The 24,841-nt window shown below is 40.0% G+C and overlaps 2 protein-coding genes across 4 annotated transcripts in view; both read right to left on the reverse strand.

Annotated features, from left to right (window-relative positions):
* Nucleotides 1-18,627, reverse strand: part of ATG14 (autophagy related 14) — a 36,825-nt gene extending 18,198 nt beyond the window's left edge. For all 3 annotated transcript variants that reach the window (XM_047736137.1, XM_047736136.1, XM_047736135.1), the window contains exons 1-4: nucleotides 18,379-18,627; nucleotides 5,463-5,525; nucleotides 3,991-4,033; nucleotides 835-916 (exon numbers count right to left, since the gene is read on the reverse strand). In XM_047736137.1, the coding sequence (XP_047592093.1) occupies nucleotides 835-916; nucleotides 3,991-4,033; nucleotides 5,463-5,525; nucleotides 18,379-18,599 (409 nt within the window). In that variant the 5' untranslated portion in view covers nucleotides 18,600-18,627. The remainder of the gene's footprint in view (nucleotides 1-834; nucleotides 917-3,990; nucleotides 4,034-5,462; nucleotides 5,526-18,378) is intronic.
* A 1,891-nt stretch (nucleotides 18,628-20,518) lies between these two features.
* Nucleotides 20,519-24,841, reverse strand: part of TBPL2 (TATA-box binding protein like 2) — a 28,267-nt gene continuing 23,944 nt past the window's right edge. Inside the window, exon 7 of the mRNA XM_047738032.1 lies at nucleotides 20,519-20,806. Within this exon, the coding sequence (XP_047593988.1) occupies nucleotides 20,730-20,806 (77 nt within the window). The 3' untranslated portion in view covers nucleotides 20,519-20,729. The remainder of the gene's footprint in view (nucleotides 20,807-24,841) is intronic.

Here is a 24,841-nt window from a genome sequence, read left to right on the forward strand (position 1 = left end):
GCCTCATGGGAGGATGGGGAGAGAGGGGTCAGTCACAGGCTGCTACGCTGCTGCTGAACCAGAGCCTGCAGAGGCGCACGCAAAGCTCCGTGGGTAACCGGCTGTGTGTGGTTCTGAGCAGCTCCTCTCCACGAGGCCCTCCTCTCGGGCTGACTAATCCTGTGAAACTCCACAGGAGCCCTTTATGAGGACAAACATTTTCAAAGGAAGCTTTTGCTCTATTACATACCACTATAAAATACTTGCTTCTGAAAGAACAAGCAGACAAGAAAGGGAGTCATAAGGCATGACAGTGACTCACTCTGAACTTTAAACAATGATCTTCAGAAACAGACGGGATATGTCTAAGGATACAGGGTTTCTAAGAGGACTCTCCTAAAATGTGACAACCATTTACGATGAAGGATGAGGTACACAAATACAATGTAAGATTAATACAGATTAAAATGTACATGAGATTCACTAATGGAGAGAAAAAGCCAATATTCTGTGGTTTTGGAGTGAACTAATAATTATAACTGAGTACCATGCTTCCTGTTAGCGAAGGTGAATGGGAAATATGTATTCCTTAACCTTTTTAATTGAGAAAAGTACTTTATTCAAAGGTCATTATATTTGTGTGTATGTGTGTATATAAAATACAGATATTTGGAAAAATATTTACTTAAAATTCTTATACAAATGCTTGACAAAAGGAGCAAGGCAAGCAGGAAACCTTTCCAGGTTGCTGTTGCCTTCCCGCCCCTCCTCTCTTTGTCTCCCTAGCTTATGAAGCCAATGACATTCCACACTAGCCCTTTATTAGGTCTAGAAGAAGGGGGACAGATTACTTACTTATTTTCATTTCTTCATTCCCTTTACATATTGTTTGTTTCAGCTGTTCAATCCTCATCTTGCAGGACATTATTTTCCATCTCTTAAAAAAAAAGTATGCAAAAAATATCACAAATGTTGGTCTCTTATGAGTAACAGGATTATCAACCTAGGATCACCATTATTTTGAGGCATATCTTAGAAAACATAATGAAGAAAAGACCAATATATTTATTATAACTTTTGTGACTACAGTGGATTATGAGAAAACAAAGTGTTATTCTGGTTCAGTGCAGAAGCTGGTCAGAAATTAAGACAGAGAGAAAGAAATACACATAGTTCTTTCGTGTGTTAATGACGACAGAGAAAAATGGCAAAGTATATGCTCTTAACCTGCTCTGTCCAATATACAGCTAGTGACCACATGTGGCTATTTAAAAGTCATATGAAATTGCATGAAATTCAGTTCCTACTCAACACTACCCACAGGTCAAGTGTTCAACACCACATGTGGCTAATGGCTACCATACTGGTGGGTTTAGACACAGAACATCTGCATCACCACAGAAAGTTCTACGGCTGCACTGCTCTAAACTCTTCATGCTATTTACTGAGGAGAACATTAACATCACTGTATTATCTCACTAACACAATACACAATTATTACTTGCAAAATAATCAAAACTTCAATAAAAACAGAAGGTTTTCTCCCCCAAGACGAATAAAAGATCAGTAAAAATGCAACCTGGTAGTCAGTTAAAAAGTAGGATTACCTATTCTATAATGCCTCTATAAATGTGGATAATTAAAAGCTTAAAACAGTTGGGGCGCCTGGGTGGCTCAGTGGGTTAAGCCGCTGCCTTCGGCTCAGGTCATGATCTCAGGGTCCTGGGATCGAGTCCCGCATCGGGCTCTCTGCTCAGCAGGGAGCCTGCTTCCCTCTCTCTCTCTCTGCCTGCCTCTCTGTATACTTGTGATCTCTCTCTGTCAAATAAATAAATAAAATCTAAAAGAAAAAAAAAAAAGCTTAAAACAGCATTCAAATATTTATGGTGTCTAACGCCGGCCTAAGGAGCCTGACAGTATAAGACAGAGCAGACTGCAGAGCTGCCTCAGGTACGAAGTGCCACCGTCCCTGGAGGGACACTTGAGAACAGACCCATGGGACCCCATGGACTGACTCAAAGATGAAACAGCCAGGAGACGTCCTCACTTGTAAACAGTATTAGTCTTCAAGAAGCAATACTGACATTTTTGATAGAAAAATTAGAAAACAGTACATGGAATTTAGAAAAATGGGGATGGGATTCTTTATAAATAGTCTTTTCCCATACAGTGTATTTTGTTTTGATAACTCCAAGTATTTAAAAATTATGTATGATGCTTATTGTGAAAAAAAAATTAAACATCACAGAAGAGAAAAAATAAAGCGATCACTAGCTTGACTCCTTCAGGGGTAATTGAGATTAAACTTTGATATGTATCTTTTCAGATTTTTAAATTTTTTTTTTTTTAGATTTTTTATTTATTTACTTGACAGAGAAATCACAAGTAGGCAGAGAGGCAGGCAGAGAGAGAGGAGGAAGCAGGCTCCCTGCTGAGCAGAAAGCCCCATCCCTGTGTTCCTCATTGGCTTCCCGTCCTCATTTCATAATGTGGTTGGTAAGAGCATACTTTGACTCCTAACTGTGAACATCCAGACTTCTTTTTTTTTTTTTTAAAGATTTTTATTTATTTATTTGACAGAGAGAGATCACAAGTAGACGGAGAGGAAGGCAGAGAGAGAGAGAGGGAAGCAGGCTTCTTGCTGAGCAGAGAGCCCGATGTGGGACTCGATCCCAGGACCCTGAGATCATGACCTGAGCCGAAGGCAGCAGCTTAACCCACTGAGCCACCCAGGCACCCCAGATTTTTAAATTTTTTAAATTTAATTTTATTTTTTTTAAAGACTTTATTTATTTATTTCACAGAGCGAAAGATCACAAGTAGGCAGAGAGGCAGGAGGAGAGAGAGGAGGATGCAGGCTCCCCACTGAGCAGAGAGCCTGATGCGGGGCTTGATCCCAGGACGCTGAGATCATGACCTGAGCTGAAGGCAGAGGCTTAACCCACTGAGCCACCCAGGCGCCCCTCTTTTCAGATTTTTTAGAGTATATTTATATTTAAAACACACACACAAAGGGAATCATACTTTATCCTAGCCTACTTTTTGTTTGCTCTATCATTAGAAAACTCTTGGATATCACTCCGTATCAATATGTATGGACTAGGGATTCTTTTGGACAGCTACACAGTATCAGTTATCTCATCCTGTTTAATGAGCTTTTAAGATATTTATGGATCACTACCCACACTCTGGTCAATCAGTTTCTTTATCCATTAATCTCTGCATTCATGTATTTTCTTAGGAGGAAACCTGCCGAAAATACCACGTGTGAGAAAAAAACCATAAACACCCCAACAAACCACCAACTTGTCCTCCAACCAAATACATCAATGTATACTCCCACCAACACGGAATAAAAGTGTTATCAATCGAACTCCTTATTTTATTTTTTAATTAATTACTTTTATTAATATATAATGTATTATTTGCCCCAGGGGTACAGGTCTGTGAATCGTCAGGCTTACACACTTCACAGCACTACCCTCCCCTGAACCCCTTATTTTCATATGCTATACTCATTTTTTTCCCAGTTATGTTCATTTTGCCTAGAGTTTTCAACATACAGAACTTTAAAACTTTTATGCAGTCTGTGAAGATGTTTTCCTTTATGGCTTATAAAGGTCTGTTCATCTGTAGGTTACATTTGTAAATACTCTCCCATATTTTAATATTTTTATGAGTTTACTTTTCACATTTAATCATCAATCTGTGTAGGGAGTGTATGTTTACAATGAGTAAGTTTTTTCAAAAAGGATAGTTCGTCATTCTTGTATTCCTATGTCAATATCAGACTTTGTACTTACCCTTTATAATGGCTCTGTAATTAATTGCCAGTACTCTGTGTTTGGCATCTAGATAAAATATTTGAGAGCCCACACTACAAATAGAGGGCTGCCAAAAAATGATTAAAATAAAGTTAAATTCAAAGTGATATTCTAAGCACTACCAACTGAAAAGCATGTAACGTCAAGTATAAAGAATATTATTATTTAAATACTTCTTACAGCTTACCAACTGATCTGTTATCCATTTTCCTTCCATAGCTTTTAACACTCTGCACAGAAAAAAGACAGTAATAAATTTTGTGAAGCTCAAAAATGTAAAATCAACATTTTTTTAAAGTAAGTTCTTAAAAATGTCGGCAAATACCAAAGTGAGACTCAAGCACTTAAGAACGTTTTCCGGGGTCCCTGGCCAGCTCAGTAAGTGGAGCGCGCGGCTCTTGATCTTGGGGTTGTGAGGCTGAGCCCCACACTGGGTGCAGGGATCATTTAAAAATAGAATCTTTAGAAAAATAAAAAATAAAAATGTTTTCCAAATTCCAAATTCTCTATTTTTTTCTCATTTCCTTCTCTTTGCACTTTTAATGCTGCCCAGAACCTTTCTGTAAATATTTACAATTTCCAGTAAGAGCCAGAGCCTTTGTCCTCAGTCATAATCAGTAATTTCTATCAGTCACATTTATTAACAATAACAGTTACAAGAGAATTCATGATCTAAAATGTGATGCTCGGTTCCTGAAGAAATGGCACAAGCCGGCATCTGTAAAAATCTGTTTTGTGGAGTGAAGTGTTCTATGGAAGAAACAAAAGTTTCTGTGATTGGGTTAGAGAAATGACTTAAATAAATCTAAGCAGGGTTCTGTAACGCAGGGCATCTTAGAAGATTTAATCTGCTCATAGATGTTTACAGAGACCTGGGGTGCATCTGGAGAACAGTGACTAGGTCAGTTTGGGAGAGAAGATTCTACGGACGATGCTCAAATCAGCGGCTGGGATTCGTCAGGGGTGCGGATGCCAGGGCCTTCCCCTCCAGACCGCAGAACAGCTGAGGGTAGAAGATCGAGGATCTGCATTTTTTTAAAAATTTTTTTTTTTTAAGATTTTATATATTTATTTGACAGAGAGAGACACACAGTGAGAGAGGGAACACAAGTAGGAGGAGTGGGAGAGGGAGAAGCAGGCTTCCTACTGAACAGGGAGCCCTATGTGGGGCTCGATCCCAGGACTCTGGAATCATGACCCGAGTTGAAGGCAGTGGCTTAACCCACTGAGCCACCCACGCGCCCCGAGGATCTGCATTTTTAACTGTTACCTCAGCTAACGAATTCTGAGGTAGGCGATACCAAGACCATGCTTAGGAAAACGCTGATCCAGAAGACAAAAGATAAATGGAAGGTGTGATGTCTTACAGGAACGACCACTTGTCTGCCTGCTCTGGACCCACTTGCCGCACATCAGTTATCCGGGCCAGGGGTCTTTCTCATGTGTCTAGTCACTGAGTGCCTGCTGCAAAGGGACTGGATCTGATCTCAATGATTTCCAGGAACTTGATAATCTCTATTTTGCTTCTCCCAGAGGCACTGCTCTTCCCCACTTTGAGACTGTGTCCTAAATTCAACAAGTCAGCCATCCATGTGTCTGCATACCATAGCACTGAATTAAACCACATGGTGACAAGAGAAAAGCAAAAGGGAAACTCACTCTTTTTGAAATTCTTCTTGCTTGCTCTTAAGTTGGCTTAACCTTTCTTTCTTGTCTATAAACCTATAAGAAAAAAGAGTAATGTTTTATTAAATGTTCATTCTTTCCAGTTCAGTGAGCTTATGCAAATTCCTAAGAGCCAATCACTTCCGCACTCTTCTGGAGATGCCAGGGTCCTGACAGTCAACACACATCTTCTCAAGGGGGTGTGCACACAGCTGCTTACGCCACTTGCTCATTTTAAAATGAAGTTCAAATTCTCAGCTTTAAAATTCTTGCATGGGTTCAGGGGTGCCTGGCTGGTTCAATCAGTAAAATTATTTCATGGTTTATAAAATATGTCTAGAAGCCACCCCCTCACCCCACCCAGATTAAATTATCTTCCAAAACAGGCACATCAGAGCACTAGAATGAATCTGAGTTCAAGGAAGTTGAGGCTTCTTACATAAACATGATTTTAATTATTTAGCTTAATTCAATCCTTATCTTACCTATAAATTGGTTACTTGTAATTTTTAAAGTACACGGTTGGTTTTTTTTTTCTTACTAATTTTATTGCTGGTCCTTATGGGCTAACAAGTTACTGAGTACAAGTTATCAAAGGAAGAGATATCACATTGTAGTTCATTTTCTATACAGTCTTCTCCTCTTATCCTTTTCTCCTGTTACCTTAACTGGGGTTTAGTCTTTTTTTTTCCTTTGCGCAGTTTATGACGAAAACTTAGATCATTCATTTTAAGCCTCTCCCTTTTAATTATACCATATAAATTATACATTTCCCAAGTATGTGTTAGCTAAACCCCAAAGTGTCTGATAGGTATATTTTCGTATCCTTTAGTTTGGAATTCCTGATTTTCCACTAATTCCCTCCTTGACCTCTAAGTTATTTAGAAGTATAGTGCCTAATTTCCAGATAGAGGGCTTTTCCTAGGTAACTTACTGTTAACTGTTTTCCACTTTCTGACGTGGTCACAGAATGTACTCTGTGAGATTTCAATCTTTTGATTTCAGAGTATCTTAGGCCTTGCATCTGGTCTGCCCTGGTGAAAAGTTCCCTGTGTACTTGAAAGAATATGTATCTACAGTTGTTAAGTACTGTGTTCCAGAAATGCAACCAGCTGAAGGTGATGAACAGTGACATTCAGATCTTCTAGATTTGTGCTACTAAGAGAGCCACCGGTCACATGCGCTATGAGTACCTAAAATGTGGCCTGTTGCTTAATAGGGATCTGCATTAAAAAAAAAAAAAAAAATATATATATATATATATATATATATATAATATGACTAACAATCATGCAACTGACTTTTAAACAAGCTAACAGTGGCTCGCTATTTAAAAAACACATGATAATGCCATATGCTATAGTAACATAGTATGGAGTCCAAGATTAGGTTTGTGGCAGTCTCCCAAATTCTTAGCCTAAATGAAAACTAAAAATTTAACAGAATAGTAACAAACCTAGAAATTACTTCCTTAAAATGGTCCAGACTAATAGCAGTCTAAAATATTTCTAAAACCCCATTTTGAAACATTTCCAAAGATTACCTACTTCAAAATGGAAGGGATCAATAGATGAATGGATAAAGAAGACATGGTAAATATATATGAGAATGTTACCAGAAAAAAGAATGAGACTTTGCCATTTGGGGCCACATGGATAGACCTAGAAGGTATTATACTAAGTAAAATTAGTCAGTCTGACAAATACCGTATGATTTCACTTATATGTAGAATCTAAACAAAACAAACAAGAAAATACTGAACTATATATAACTGGTGGTTGCCAGAGGGGAGGTGGGGGAGGGGAGAGCAAACAGATAAAGGGAATTAAGAGGGACAAACTCCAATTATCAGGAAATAAGTCACAGAGATGGAAAGTACAGCATAGGGAACATAATCAACAATATTGTAATAATACTGTATGGTGTATATGACAGATGGTGACCACACTTACTGTGGTGAGCACTGAGTAACATATAGAAGTGTCAAATTACTGTGTTGTACAGTACGCCTGAAATTAATTTAACACTCTAAGTTAATTATACTTCAATTTTAAAAAGAGAAAAAAAAATGGGAGGGATAAAATATTCTAATTATGACCCTACCATTTAATAGGCAGTCACTGAAAATGTATAATGTATGTTAAACAAAAAAAAAAGCAAATCAAGTGATATTATATACTTGTGTGACTAAATTAAAATAAGATTAAAAATTCAGTTCCTGGGTGGCCCAGTGGGTTAAGAGGCTGCCTTTGGCTTAGGTCATGATCCCGGGGTCCTGGGATCGAATTCCATGTTGGGCTCTCTGCTCAGGGGGGAGCCTGCTTCTTCTCTCCCTCTGCCTGCCACTCCCCCTGCTTGTGCTCTCTCTCTCACTGTCAAATAAATAAATAAAATCTAAAAAAAAAAAAAATTTCAGTTCTTCCATTCCACTAACCACACTTGGCTAGCACCCGTGGCTGGGAGCTATCTCACTGAGCAGCATAGATACACAACACCAGCACGGTAAGGTAGGAACTGCATGAAGCAGCAGAACACTCAGAACCAGTGTGGAACTGAGACAAACTCATAGATTCATCCATGACTTTATCAGGCAACTTACAACAAAACATCTGTCAGAAGATTAATAAATCTAATTATATATTCTGCAGCTGTGTATTCCTTGACATACTGTTACGTGCTTCCATCTCCACATATCAAAAATGAGAAACTAATGTGGTATTTACTTCTACCTCACTGATGCAATAAGGTGATTCACGTTCTGATAACCTGAAGGAAGTGATGAACTCACAAGACTCATCAAACCAGGCAAACAAAGACTGACATGGAAGACAAAATCTTGTTTTTAGAGCCTATAAAAGCTCTCCCTCAGATCTGTTGTAGAATGCACTTGGCACTACAGCGAACTGGGATGACAAACAACCCTGTTCCAGCTTTACACTAAGCCGGTTCTATTGGGCTTCATTAAAAACAAACCAACTTAAATGTAAACATACAGTCACCAGCAGGGATAATAAACAAAGATAACCATTCCTACTGTATCAACCACGTCATGAGTACTGGTGTTCTTCATGAAGGAGATTAAAAATAGGTGGTTGTTCACAAAGCTAAACAGCAGATGAGGTCAAGGAATGTGGCCGGGTCAGCATTTCGACTGCCCATCTGCACATTCATCCATTCTCTGCATTCTCTGTCCCCCCTACTCATGGCAAGATAAATTCGTTCCACAATTCTGTGCTTTCTCAATAGGGTTTTCCAAGAAATAGAAAGATTAATGCAGTCATCCTATTCAAACTAGATTTTTCTTTAAAGATTTTATTTACTCATTTGAGAGAGAGAGAGAGAACAGGAGTGGAGGGGCAGAGGGAAAGGAAGGAGACTTTCCACTGAGCAGGGAGCCCGATGTGGGGCTCGATCCCAGACCCTGAGACCATGACCTGAGCCAAAGGCAGATGCTTACCCACTGAGCACCCAGGGAGCCCCCAAACTAGGTTTAAGGATACATATTTTACCAAAAAAAAAAAAAAAAAAAAAAAAAAAAAAAAAAAAGGCAGGGAGGAAAGGAATATTTTATGTACTATCTTCCAAAGTAGGGTTTATTCACATAAAATATCTTGTGTCCTTTTCCATGTCAGGACATACTAACTAATTCCATTCTTCAACAATACACAGAATTTCAGTGAATGAACATCCTATATTTGTTTTATATGAACTCCTATTGACGAACATTGGCATCACTTCCAAATTTTCACTATTATCAGTAATGTTATAAGTGAATATTCCTAGTGAAACAAACTTTAAAGCTTTTAGGTTTCTCAGAAATTCCTATTAATAAAAGAAACTGCTGGGTCAGGTATTTACATACAAAATTCTGGCAGTTATCTTTAAATTTCCTCAGAATCATTTCATATAATTTACAACCCCACCAACGGTGAGTATCTCACTCTCTCCAAATTGCACACTTTTTAGTCTTTGCTAAGCTGACCGGCCGCCCCCCCTCTTCCCCCAAAGATCATAATCTGTCTTTTTGCTTTTATTTCACTATTAAAAGTGTTGAATGCCCTTTCCTATCTTATTGGCTACTTACTTCTCTTTTGTTGTTCCCATGTCTCTTGTTCATTTTTCTGTAGCTTTTTAAGGATTATTAGGAAAATTAGCCATTTTTCTTTCCAACATCATGAAATTACTTTTTCTCACTTTGCTTTCTGACTAAAGTGTGTTTCTGCTCTACAGAACTTTTCAAACTTTTATGCAGATACATTTACAATTCTTTTGCTGTTATCGAATGGCTCTAGTTTTGGGCTGTTTCCTGAAAGGAATCTGCCAATGAAACTGTACGAGGCTCCGGGGATTTTACACCACCAGATTTTCTCTCCCAATTTAAAAATGCCTTGTATTTACCAAAAATCCTCCACATGTAGAATAGTTTTTTCCCTAAAAAAAGTACTTCCTTAAATGGACTTTGTCTCCTAAATTCTCCCATACTTTGCAGCTATGATTCCCCCCCCCCCCCAATTAAAAAAGTACTCCCTTGGGCAAACCTCGGTAGCTCAGTGGGTTAAGCATCTGCCTTTGGCTCAGGTCATGATCCTGGGGTCCTGGGATCGAGCCCCACATTGGGCTCCCTCCTCAGCAGAGGGTCTGCTTCTCCCTCTCCTATCTGCCGCTCCTCCTGCTTGTGCTTTCTCTGTGTCAAATCAATAAAATCTTAAAAAAAAGAAAAAGTACTCCCTTAAACTAACTTTTAAACAGTTCCCCTGCAGTGGGGACAGAGGAGAATAGGGGTTGGTGGTCCCACGGTACGGGGGTGGTCCCAGCATCGGCACACAGCCCAGCTCAGGGCGTCATGCCTGTCTGGGCTGACTTGGGGATGGGTTAGAGCCGGCCCTGAGAAGGGAAGGAAGGCATGACAGGCAGAGGGAATTCTGCTGTTTCACAAGACAAAGAGCTAATTTGTCCTGCATGAAAGCATTTCAACACAGCAGGCAGGGTAATGGGGTTAGGGGTGTGCTGCTGCTGAGGTGTCAGCTAGGAGTGTGAGCCCTCTCTCTCCACACTGTTCCAGGGCCACAATCACAGGCAACTGAGCGAATCTACCCACACGCTGGACCACTGACACAACTCTGCTCCACACCACCAGAACACCGGCACCAGGCTGCGCACTCTATCAGGGATCCAAGTCATTAATTCGGTTAAGTCTAGGTGATAATTAACATCCTCATAACATCCACAAGTTGAGTACTTACTATGTCCTAAGCATGTCCTTTCCTAAAATAACTAATCTCTCCATCTGGCTGCCCTGTCCTTGCCCTCATCCTAGGAACATAAGTTTACTTTGTGCCTAAGAATATGGCAACAGAAAAGTCTAAGAGACAAACACTAATGAATTTTAAGAAAGGCAGGAAAGAAATAATAACCTTTCAAATGTGGAGTTGAGAGCCTTAAAAATATTAAACCCTTTGAACCAGTTAATGCAGCTCAAAGAAACAGATCAGAGATGAGGAGGAAAATTTATATCTGAAGGCACCAATCATGAAATCGGTCATAATAGCAAAAATTGGAAACAACTTTGATGTCCAATAGGACAATTTATCAAATGATACTATATTGCCATGCAGGAGATTATAGTATTTTTGAAGACATGTTTATGAGATGTTGAGTTAAAAAAAAAAAAAAAGGTACAACACACTATACACACGGTATGTATATATTTTATTTTCCAAATGAAAAAAATCTGTAAGCACACACATACACATGCAGATCAACAAGTCTGGAAGGAAACATAACAAATTATTAACAGAGCTGTGAAAATATGGGTAAAATTCTCCTTCTTTAGGTATTTTAGTTTTCTACAATATTGATATGTCCATCTACAGTCAGAAAAAGAAAGATATCAATCAATCAAAATTTCTCATGCTTCTCCTCAGAGGATCATATATACCATAAAAATACATACATAATCCCCTAAAAGTACTTAAGTTCTTGGGTCTCCGGAGTCAGGTTATAGTCCTTGGGGTCCTTAAATTTAAAAGGGGAAATAAGTACTACCAGTTTTTAGGTTGAAAGTGGAGAAGAGGGGCGCCTGGGTGGCTCAGTGGGTTAAAGCCTCTGCCTTCGGCTCGGGTCATGATCCCAGGGTCCTGGGATCGAGCCCCGCATCGGGCTCTCTGCTCAGCGGGGAGCCTGCTTCCTCCTCTCTCTCTCTCTCTGCCTGCCTCTCTGCCTACCTGTGATCTCTATCTGTCAAATAAATAAATAAAATATTAAAAAAAAAAAAAAAGAAAGTGGAGAAGATTTCCCATCTCTGATTTGGGCACAGGTTTATTAGAAGAATTAATGATGATTTCTGGTTCTAGAAATAAGGCAGTGAGAGCACAGATCTTTCTCTTATGTAAGCAGAGATGGTTAGAGAACTAAATATTTCTTCAATTAAGATACTAACATGGGGGGTGCCTAGGTGGCTCAGTGGGTTAAGCCTCTGCCTTGGGCTCAGGTTATGGTCTCAGGGCCCTGGAATCAAGCCCCGCATCGGGCTCTCTGCTTGGCGGGGAGCCTGCTTCCCCCTCTCTCTCTGCCTGCCTCTCTGCCTACTTAGGATCTCTGTCAAAAAAATAAAATCTTAAAAAAAAAAAAAAAAAGATACTAACATGGTAAGAATTCCTAGTCATCAAATTTTTCTTCCTTAAATTCCTTAGGCATACAAAGGTATGCCTAAGGAAGGTTTACAGACAAATGCAATATGGAAAAAAAAAAAAAACCATGATCCTTATCAGGATGGTTCTTTTATCATGTTAGAATACTTAGAATATGAGAAAATAGGATAAAAATATACTCTACTGGCAGGAATGAAGGATAAGTCATTAAAAGAAAATAGAAACAAAGCACTGTTTAGTTTCCTCACTCGTAAAACAGGAATAAGGCTTATCCTACTTGGTTACAAGGATTAAATAAGATAAATGTGAACATTAAGGTACAGGCAACTTTGTACATAACATATGCTAGTTTCCCTTTTTCTTCATTGCAATGAGTGATTTTGTACTTAATCTCACTAATGTATTAAACTGAACTACATATATAAAAATATAGTTCAGAACTGGAAGAGAGTTTAAGAATTAGCAGAGAGCGCCCAGGAGTAAATAAAGATACAAATACTCTGTATTTCCTCATGTTAAAAATAGGTTCATAACTCATGGGTTTGAGGTAGGGAACAAATGAGATCATAAATGTGAAAGCCTTTTACAAATTCTAGAAGGCATAATGATAAGAGTAGCCACTGATACTGATTGAAACAGAAGCTGTTATCTTCTTAGCAGACGTACATATGTTGGTATAAACACAATTACTAAGCTTCATGGGATGGCAGTTGAGTTCCTTCCTGAAGGACACAGTCAAAAAGAGAAGAGAGGTTGACAAACTGAGTAGGGTATTCAAATGTGGGTTTGGAACTGAATTCTCAAGACAGTAGATTCTTAGAGGCTACGTCGACTGACAACCAAAAAGATCTGGAGAACAGAAATATCTAAAGAATAATTCTGGGCGGAGATGGGAGGGCACCTGCGCGGCTCAGTCGGTTAAGTGTCCGACTCTTGATTTCAGCTCAGGTCATGATTTCAAGGTGGTGAGATCCAGCCTGGGGTCTGGCTCTGTACTCAGTAGGGAGTCTGCCTGAGATTCCTTCCCCGCCTCCCACTGCCTCTTCCCTTGCTCTCTAAAATAAATAATTAAATCTAAAAAAAAAAAAGAATAATTTGTGGACATTGGATGTGTCTTCCCTTTGAAATCTTCAATAACATTTAAAATTTTCTGCTTGTCTTATATCCCACCACCCAATATATTTAGCACCTGTATTTGTTTTCTGGTAAAAGTATAACATATACTCTTAAAAGTCCTAAGTGAAGATAATTCTCCATCATTTCTGAAAACCTACTTATAAAAGCAATATTCATATGCTTATAAATGTCTTTATTTTCTGATCACAAGTTAAAATAACTGGTTCCTAAACCAGCAGGCAGACTTTTTGGGATGCTACAGTCTCTGATTATCCTCAGATTATGTTCCCCATCTCATTCCTACACTTATCATAAACTGGTAACCAATTTCCACTCTATGGGTTGAGTGGAAAGATTAGTTTAACTTGTCAGTTATCTATTGGGTAACAGTATTATTTTTGGTGTCAAATAAATGTAAATCCAGAAAATTATGCCGGTAAAAAGCCCTGTAATTTTAAAACGTTAATCAAAATTCACATAAGACTGTGTTGAGAGGGCTGCTTAATATCATTCCTCTTCATCTCTTAAAGAAGTATACAAGTTAAAAGGCAGATAAAAATCAGAGAAGAAAATGGGTATTGTTTTAGGAATGGGGCCAAGGTGGGAGATGAGGACAGGACAGTGTTGGTGAGGATACCAATATTATAAATCTTCCCACTGAATAACAACAATAAAATATTCATTTAGATATTTTTCAATCAATCTATCTGCCAAACTCATTCAGTCCACAAAATTATGTGAAGACCCATGTTCCCTACTTAGGAGACAAAGGAACTAATTGTTGTGAGGTAGACTGTTGAAATCTAATTTTCTCTGAACTGCTAAACTCTTAGAACCTTTACATTCAGCTAGTCTATTAATGAAGACTGAAAAAATAAATTTATAAGAACTCTGATATACATCATCACATTCAAGATCCATAGAGGCACAGCTAATCCGGCTAATTTACCAAAAAGAAATCGGAGGTTAAACAAGAGTTTTCCAACTGTGCTGTAGTGTCCACATTCTATATCTAAGTGTTTTCCTGAAGTTAGTGAAGGGCTTCTTATGAAGTATGAGAGACTGAAGGCAGCAAAGCAGAGAATACAAAATTTTTCATAAATACTGAGAACAGGAGAATATTTCAAAATCAAGCTATGACCTGCACAACTTAAGGCATATTAGTATTAAGTGTAACTCCTGGAGAGTAAGAGACCTTTCTCCTCTATAACTTGCTAGGGTATTTTGTGCAGATAGCTGTGCCCACTGAGAGCACATTAAAAATGATTTTACTATTAGGACAGTGGTCCTGGGTCTTAAGAGATTCTTACATCCTACTAGATATTGGGCACTGTACTAGGGAACAAAAAAAAAAAAAAAAAGAAAACAAAACATTCCACTTAATAAGGAATGCACAGTTGGGAAAGGGGAAAGATGGAGAATGAAGTGAAGCGGGCTGGGCAGACCACTGTGGCAGTCCTGTCATCCCTGAACCCTAAAATTATTTTTTTTATCTCTAAAAATTCTGGATGATTCTGGTATTTGCTCTTCATTTGTCTGCTTGGTCAGAAAAAGAAATCCATGATTACAAACCCCTCTTCTGAAAATTCACTTTAATGTTCAGATTTAGCAAAAAATTTTGATCTCAGTTTTTTTTTTTGTTTGTTTGTTTTTTTAAGAATTTATTTATTCGACAGAGATCACAAGTAGGCAGAGAGGCAGGCAGAGAGAGAGAGAAGGAAGCAGGCCCCCTGCCGAGCAGAGAGCCCGATGCGGGACTCGATCCCAGGACCCTGAGATCATGACCTGAGCGAAGGCAGAGGCTTAAACCACTGAGCCACCCAGGTGCCCTTGATCTCAGTTTTGAAAGTGGTATTGCCTTTGCCATTCTTTCAACAATATGCCTACCATGTGCTATCCACTGCTGCCACACTCAGCACCAGTGATCTGACTGAACAAAATCAGAATTCACACTGTCACGGAACTGCATTCTGGAGGCAGGTATCTTCCCTGAATAAATAACATCATATATCATGCTCAGTATCATGAAATAACAGAGTATTGCAACAGAAAATGACGGCATGGCGGAGGGGAGATGGAAGTGGGAATATATCTTACTGAAGGTCAGGGAAGGCCTTGCTGATTAAGTTACATTTAAGGTGAGAGTTGAAAGACAAAGCAGCAATCGGAAGGGAAAGTGTTCAGGCACAAGGAACAGCAAGGGAAAAAGCCCAGTGGTGGAAAAGTTTTGTATGTTTGAGGATCTGATAGAAGGTTTGTGACTACAGAGAAGTATGAGGGAAGATGGCATGAGTTTATTTTCTGAGTACTTAATATATGCTAGACATCATGCTAAGTACTTTAATGCACACTCTTACATCATCATTACCAAACCTATGAAGTTAGATTTTCCCTCCCCATTTTCAAAGGACCTAAATTAGCATAGGAGAGATTAAGAAACTTGTTCAAAATCACATAGCAAGTGGTGGAGTGTGGATTCAATTCAATGCAACATAAATCCAAACTTATAGCCAAAGTTAGAAGATAAGCAGAAGACAAATCAAATAAAAATTTACATGCCACAGTAAGGAGCTTGAATTTTATTCTAAGTGCAGTGGGAAGCCACCAAGAAATTTAAACAAAACTGCGACATTATCTGATTTACATTTCTGTGGCTGCTGTGTGGAGGAGTTATATGGGTAAATGAAATGAAATGAAACCAATAAGTCGTCAGAAAAGAAATGATATTTGTCTGGACTAGAAGCAAACCAATCCAAGACCTATTTTGGAGCAAATCAAATTAGCCTTGCCAATGACTTAAAGACATGTAATAAGAAAAAAGGGAAAGTCTAGAATAACTCCCAGGTTTCTGGCTTTAGTAACAAATAGATGACGATGGATAATCATGAAATGGCTTAGGATCAGACTAAGTTTAGGAAAAAGGGGTAGTGTCATTCAATCATTCAATAAATCTTTACTAATTCTATATGTGAAGATACAAAAGAGTACAAAATTGATAAAGTTCTGTCTTCCTACAGCTTCCACCACTGGAGTTGGGGGCGGGGGCAGTTAGACAAACTGACATGTAAATCATAAGCGAGTGCTAAGTGCTATGGAAGACAACAAAGCAGGTGGGAAAGGAGGTTACGATTTTAATTAAATGGTTAGAGAGAGCTTCTCTAACATATGAGCAGAGGTCTGAAGGATACAAAGAAAGCAGCCCTGAAGATTTCTGGGAGAAAAGAGCTCTCAGCAGTCTGAGTAAGACTGCACTGGCCCTGAGGCAGGAGTGTTCTTCATATGTTTGAAGACTGGCAGGGAGGCCAGGGTGGTACAGCAGAGTAGGTAAGGGAAAAAAGAGATCAGAGGGGAACAGACAATCTGGAACTTCTGTTAAGGATTTCACCTTTTTTTTTTTACTTTGGGTAAAACAAAAAACCCTTGCAAGATCAAAGATTTGTAGAGTAGAGGAGTGGTGTTACTTCAGCTGCAAGATGGAAATTACACTATAAGGGAGCAAGGGTAGAAGCAGAAACTCAAGAAGCAATAATCCTCTCATGGATCAGACCAGGAAATAGTGAAAGGGTAATATTTAGATAGGTTTTAAAGAGCAAACAGAATTTCGTGATGGAATTAGATATGGTGGTGTTAAGAGAGAAGTCAAGGAAGGCTAGGCAGGTTTTTTTGACCTGTATCAAAGAACAATGAAGTTACCATTTACTGGGTTGGGATGAGCATGGGAGGAAAAGATTCATCATGGAAAACCATGAGTTCAGTTTGCCATCTTAAAATGGAGATACTTATTACAAATTTAGAAATAGTTGTTCAGTAGGCAGCTGCTTACTGGATCTCAAAGAGGTCTGCGTTGGAGATACAAGTCTGACAGGCATCTTTAATGCATGGCCATTATTTAAATCATGGCAGTGGATCTGGGAAAAAAGTAGAGATAGAGAACTGGAGCCAGAACCGAACCTTGATAAACTCCATCAGTTAGACACTGCCATCTCATGCCTGGTAGTCTTATAGTGAAACAACTGGTTTAATTTTTAAAGCTATCACTTATTACATCAGCAATTTCTAAAGCCATCAAGTGCATCAATGAGACACAGTAATGAACTAAAAAGATACCATACAAAACTCAAAAGAAACTGCATTTATGATGAGAGAAATACTAGGAACTCAAAATGTTTCCAAATATAGAGATTGTACAATCCTGTGGTTACGTACATGATATACGATATACTCAGGCTTTTTGGATTTTAATTCTGGTCCCTATGCTTATTATCTGTGCGACCATGGCAAGGCACTTACTGTGCAGTGTCCTCAACAGTAAGTTGGAGATAAAAACCTACTGGGTTGTTGTAAATGAATACTTGAACTTTCGCTCTCAAAAAGTTACCTTACTGTCAATGACACTAAACAAAAGCTGAGATCCTGCAGTTAATCACACTAACTTTTCAATTATCTTAACCAGAGACCACTAGCTCTGCGTTTAGTTTCAAAACAAGGCCAAAACATGCTTTGATATTTAATTCTCTTAACTAAGGGCTTATGCCTCTCAGTCTGGATTTTTAAATAAAGCCAAAACATCGCCAAATGCCTTAATATCCAAAGTGATTTTTTGGAGGCATAGAGGGGGAAAAGGAACAACTAGCTAGTCCTATTTCACACATCAGAATAAACATGTTTCCTAACAAGGTCCAGCTGTGACATAGGGCACCATGGCCGAATCCTCCTCAATCAGTTATCTGATTCTCTCCTGGTCTCTCCTCTACAGAATGAACGTGCTTTCGAAGATAAAGAAAGGTTAAACCCAGCTTTTAAATGAAAGTCCAGCAAAGTGCCGAGAATCTAACCCTATGACAGCAATAGGGGAAAACTCCTCCAGGGTCACCATCTATCCCTTACCTTTAGTACCCAGGAGCACCGTAGGGTCCGACTCCTCTCGGGGAGGTGGTGGGGGAGGTGTTAGTGGGGAAACCGCAACCTTCCCTCTTCTGGTCCCCACCTCCGACCCCTGGGAGCAAAGCGGCTAACCTCCCCATATTCCCTCTCCTCTCGCGGGGCTCCGGGCCCCGGACCCGAGCCCCAGGCTCTAACCTCCATTCGAGGAGCAGTAGGAGACACCCAGGGAAGAAACAATAGAGCCGTGGCGGCTGCCGTACCTCTCCCGGTCGCGGCCGTCAAAGTAAACGAAATCGCCGTTCTGGACGCACTTGGCGCAGGTCAGCCGCCGGCGGGTAGTGTTGCACAGCGGACACCGCTCGACAGCCACGTAGAGCCCCTCGGCGTCGTCCACGGAGTCCACCAAGTCCCGAGCGAGCGGCCGGGGCCCGCAGCCAGGAGCCTCCGGCGCCCGGGCTCCCTTCCCACTGGGAGACGCCATGATGGCCTGAGAGCAGAGCCAGTCACGTGGGATTTTGTTTTCAACCAGGTGCATCCTGGGCGAGGAGGAGGGGCCTGGGGAGGTGCCGAGAGCGTGGGCGGGGTCCGACGAGCCCCTCGTCCAGCCTCTCCGAGCTCGCGGCCCCCGGAGGGCGGGCCGCGCTGTTGCTCTTCCTGTCTGCGGAGGGGGAAGCCTGCCCGAAGCGTGAATTACGTGAATTACGTTAGAGGAGCGAGTCAGCCAAGCAAAATGTCATCATCCGTTTCTTCACGCCAAGGCTACAAGTTAAAGCCTCAAACTTGTGCAAGAAATAGCAATACGGTGCCCTAGGGATTCTGGGGAAACGGGAACAAAATAAGGGAATTTCTTTAATTCGCTATGGGTGGTTTTAAATTTGCTGAAAGTACAGTGAAGTCGGGTGTGGGGGCTGGGTCGTGGAGAGAGGCTGTATTTGGGCTCACCCACCTCCTTTATAGGTTTGTGATTTGGGTCAAATTCATAACTTCTCTGTACTTGCGTTCTTATCTGTTAAATGGAGATACAGCACCTACCCAAAGTCGGGAGGATGAATCATACGTTTAACAAGTGGAAACAATCGTGCTAAACGTGGAAATCTAAGTTCTCTTTCTGAAAACTGAATTTTAAATTAATGTCCAACATTCTACTCTGTGCCATGCTCTGAGAAAGAATTTGAACTAGGTAGAATTTAATTAAATTCGATTACTCCAAATTACTTTCTGTGGAGGTAAATAGGGTGTGTGGGAGGATTAAGGCAGAGTAATTCGTGTTTGAAAATGCCTCCAGGGGGGCGCCTGGGTGGCTCAGTGGGTTAAGCCACTGCCTTGGGCTCAGGTCATGATCTCAGGGTCCTGGGATCGAGTCCCACATCGGGCTCTCTGCTCAGCAGGAAGCCTGCTTCCCTTCCTCTCTCTCTGCCTGCCTCTCTGCCTACTTGTGATCTCTCTCTGTCAAATAAATAAAATCTTAAAAAAAAAAAAAGATTAAAAAAAAGATTAAAAAAAAAAAAAAAAGAAAATGCCTCCACACTACAGAAGGAAAAAAGAAAAGAGTCCCTATAAGTCAGTTTACCTAGACCAGTGACTCTCAAGGATTCTTTTGGTAGGCTGCTGTCAAGTGATAACTGCCTTGAATTCTCTAGCTGCAACTTCTCGCCCAGGTACCACACCCAAAGATTCGCAGCTACCTCAGAGGCATAAAGCGATGGAAGGGGACCACTACAAACTTGGCAGGTCAGAAACTGAACTCTCCCTCCTCACAAATCGGTTTCCTCATCTTGATGCAAGACATAATAGAATCCCTGACCACTTGGGAACCAGAGCCATGAGTCCTCTTAGCCCCATCTCTCCCTGAGAACCAGCACATCTCCATCAAATTCTGAGGATTCCGCAATCTAATTAGGTCTTGCATCCAAACACTTTGCTCCATCCTCCCAATCTGGTCTATTGTAATACCATGACATAGAATTTTAAAGGCACAAGAAAGCAAGAAGTCCCTAAGCTGTTTTAGCTTACGCTAAACCTGAATGGTTCCCCAAAGTTTCTTTTAAGCAAGAGGAATAATTTCCTCTGATCATTTCAAACAAAAGGATATTTAATTTGTCTTAAGGTTTCAGACTTTCACGTTTCACTTGTATTCTGACAGGATCCTTCACAGTGCCTGTATAGTGGCCAGGACCATCCCTCAATATTTTAAAAGGCAAAAAAATAGACACGATTTCTATCCTGCCAGATGATGTTGCAGATATGATCTATTCTATGCAGTTATCTGAAACTTCTGTATATTCCTGTGTATTTTCAGAGAACACATTAACAGACTAAATCTTTCACAAGAGCAGAATATTAAATTTTAATGATTAAATATCATTAACATCATTCTAGCAAGGCCCTAAATCTCTCAAATTCTGAAGTGTTTACTTTTTCCATTTTTAAAATAACATACACGTCATTTTTGAAAAAGAAGTTTCTTTAGTTCTTAGGCATGGATACTCCTATAGAATCATCCTTTAACAAATAAAGTCAAAATCTGCGTGGAAAATCTACAATCCAGTGGTTTGCGCTGGGCTTATGCACACACTCAAACCAGTATAATGTGAGATGCTGAGTGACTTACTCAGGCTTTTTTAAAACCCTTTAGAATAGGATAGATGTTTTCAAATGCTTCATAGATCTCAGAACGTTCTTTGGCACCTATAAAGAAATCCAAATTGATACAATCTTTAATATAAATACCCAAATTTTCTTAGGACTAAAATTTCATTGTCATCTCCAAGTACTTTTTTTTTTTTTAAAGATTTTATTTATTTATTTGACAGAGATCACAAGCAGGCAGAGAGGCAGGCAGAGAGGAGGAAGCAGGCTCCCTGATGAGCAGAGAGCCCGATGCGGGGCTCGATCCCAGGACTCTGAGATCATGACCTGAGCCGAAGGCAGCAGCTTAACCCACTGAGCCACCCAGGCGCCCCTCCAAGTACTTTTAATACGAAGACATCTCCTTAGGTTTACTTGGGAAGTGACATTTTGGTAAAGACAAAAGAATTTGCTGGTGACAGCCATATCCCACAAACACATACCCTAGAGCAGAGTTTTCTAGTACTTCACTACATGGGCGTATCAGTTCATCTTTTGCCTCACAGAGCACAGTATGAAATATGGGGATGTTATCACTCAGCATGCCTTGAACAGGACCACAGAACATGACCTTCATCAGGACCTGTGGACACTTAGCTATCAGCAAACGGAACTTCCTTTGATCCACTCAGGTCTAGTTAATATCTTGATTTCCTAATATTGACTAACAGGGTGAGACAAACTACAGCAAATGTTTTACATTTCATTGTATGAGAAGAGATTATTAGAGGAAGAAAACCGTACCACTGTCACTCCTTAGTGACTTAAGTTTCAAGGGATCTTTCATTAGAACTGCTGTAGGGATTAAAATAGATAAAAACATGAATTAGACATGGTCCCTCCTCTTGAGAGGTGATCAGTCAGATGTTGTTCATCTCTCCGCGCCACCTACTGCCACTACTTCCACCTTCAAGGCTACATAGTACACTGTACGGAGAGGGGCAGTACCGGGTTATGGACCGGTAATACTGATGTTTAGATGGAGCTCTCAGCTAATCAGGAAACTACTGCCTAAACCACTGGCAGGAGGTTAAGGAAAAGAATATAAAAACAGCATGAAGAGAAAGAGAAAATAGCTTAAGCTGATAAAGACTCTTCCTTGAGAGCCATAAAGCTAAGGCTTGGTTAAGAGAGAAATTTCCAGTGAGAAGTGGTTATCTTGTTTAATCAAAAGACTAAGAGGAGGGGCGCCTGGGTGGCTCAGTCAGTTAAGCATTAAGCATTGTCTTCTGCTCAGGTCATGATCTCTAGGTCCTGGGAGAAGCCTGCATCCAGTTTCCTGCTCAGCAAGGCATCTGCTTCTCCTTCTCACCTTATGCATCTCCCCCCACTCATGGTCTCTCTCTTTCTTTCTCAAATAAATAAATAAAATCTTAAAAAAAAAAAAAAAAGATGAGAGGAAATCACCAAAAGGAGGATCACCAGATTTGAGAATCAGGTGGAAATCCCAATTCAGAATCAAGGATGAGCTGTAATAATAATTTTAAAAATGGAAAATAAAAAAGTATTGGCAAAGATATGGAGAAATTAGAACTCTCATACATTGGTGGTGGGAAGGTAAAATGATTCAGCCACTGTGGAAAACAGTTTGGCAGTTCCTCAAAAATGTTAAGAATTACCATATGACCCAGCCATTCTACTCCCGGGTATATACCTCCCAAATTGAAAACAGGTACTCAAACGAGGTGCATGCAGACACGTATTCATGGCAGCACTATTCACAAGAGCCAAAAAGTGGAAATAACTCAAGTGCCCATCAACAGATGAACAGATAAACACATTGTGATGTATATATACAATGGAATATTACTTAGCCACAAAAGGAATGAAGAATGAGGTTGTTATACATGCTACAATGTGTGAACCTCAAAAACATTACACTAAGTGAAAGAAGCCAGACACGAGAGGTCACACATTGTAGGATTCCATTTATATGAAATATCCAGAATAGCTAATTCCAGAGACAGAATGCAAATTGGAGGTTGCCAAGGGCTAAGGAGAGGAAGGACGGGAGAGAAACTGCTTAATGATATGGGAATTTCTTCTGGAGTAATCCAAATGTTTTGGCACTAGCAAGAGGTGGTGGTTGCAGAAACTAAGTGTACTAAATGTCACTGAATTATTCACTTTAAAATGGTTAGGTTTATATTACGTGCATTTCACCTCAAGTTTTTAAGAAAATGTTAAAGAATCAATAAGTCCTTGTAAGCTTAAATTTCTTTGAGAGGCTGGCGAAAAGTTACTTATTTGGGGCACCTGGGTGGCTCAGTGGGTTAAGCCTCTGCCATCAGCTCAGGTTGTGATCTCGGGGTCCTGGGATGGAGCCCCGCATTGGGCTCTCTGCTCGGTGGGGAGCCTGTTCCCTCCCCACTCCCCCACCCCCCCACCCGCCTCTCTGCCTATTTGTGATGTCTGTCAAATAAATAAATAAAAACTTTTTTAAAAAAGTTACGTATTCATCGCTAATGAGTTTACTACGTGTGAGTCTCTGCCCTCAAAGATGTGGGGTTGGGGGAAAGGATGAGGAAGAGGGGGCGTTTACTGACATGAGTAATAGAAACTCTGTAACTTGAGGGGTAGGAAAAACCCCATAAGCCTCAGATTTTTATTACAGGATTAATATTTTAATTTCTCAAGTGATCGTTTTTGTAGAAACCAGTGAGTTGGGAAAGCAGTAAGTGAAATACCGTAACAAAAAATCCTGCCTCTGGCTTGATGCACCTTTTCTGCTTCTAGGTACATTTGAATGTGACAGCTTTCTTATTAGGAGACAGTGAAGTGGAGTAGATCTAGCAAACACCCACCTACCCATTCAACCTCCAACCCCACCCACCAAAATCAGCATTCCTTTTATATTTAATTAAGAAACAGAGGGTCTAGGTCCAACATTCTAGCTAACTATGTACTTCAGTTTTTCATAACACTTAAATCATACTTAAGAGGATTTTGAAGTCCCTATTTAGCATTCTGGCCTCTGCTAGAGAGCAGAAAACACCCATTGCCCAGGAGAAAACAGACACGGAGAATGATCATTATTTTATATCACAGAAAAACTTCTGTAGACACAAAAGGGCTTTATGGGAATTAACTAATCCAATTCCCTTCATTTCCTTCACGGGAAAACAAGGCCCACCAAGTTGAAGTTCCGCTGAATCATGGATAGCAGCCATGGATGAAGTCCTCAGTATCCAGTATCCCTTCTAAAAGTCAGCAAATACTATGTATATCGACCATTCTCTTACACCATACTCATGTTAAGACATGAGGCAGGAATCTATCAAAATCCTAGAGGAGAACATAGGCAGTAACTTCTTCAACATCGGCCACAGCAACTTCTTTCAAGACATGTCTCCAAAGGCAAAGGAACAAAGGTGAAAATGAACTTTTGGGACTTCATCAAGGTCAAAAGCTTCTGCACAGCAAAGGAAACAGTCAACAAAGAGGCAACCCACAGAATGGGAGAAGATATTTGCAAATGACACTACAGACAAAGGGCTGATATCCAAGATCTATAAAGAACTCTCAAACTCAACACCCAAAAAACAGATAATCATGTCAAAAAATGGTCCAAAGACATGAACAGACACTTCTCCAAAGAAGACATACAAATGGCTAATAGACACATGAAAAATGCTCATCATCATTAGCCATCAGGGAAATTCAAATCAAAACCACATTAAGATACCACCATATACCAGTTAGAATGGCCAAAATTAGCAGGACAGGAAATAACAAGTGTTGGAGAAGATGTGGAAAAAGGGGAACCCTCTTACACTGTTGGTGGGAATGCAAGTTGGTGCAGCCACTTTGGAAAACAATGTGAAGATTCCTCCAAAAATTAAAAATAGAGCTACCCTATGACCCTGCAATTGCACTACTGGGTATTTACCACAAAGATACAGATGTAGTGGGAAAAAAGGGGGGGGCCATATGTACCCCAATGTTCATAGAAGCAATGGCCACAATCACCAAACTGTGAAAAGAGCCAAGATGCCCTTCAACAGACAAATGGATAAAGAAGATATGGTCCATATATTCAATGGAGTATTACTCAGCCATCAGAAAGGATGAATACCCAACTTTTGTATCAACATG

This window comes from Lutra lutra, chromosome 7, assembly GCF_902655055.1.
Source record: "Lutra lutra chromosome 7, mLutLut1.2, whole genome shotgun sequence".
NCBI classification, from domain to species: Eukaryota; Metazoa; Chordata; class Mammalia; order Carnivora; family Mustelidae; genus Lutra; species Lutra lutra.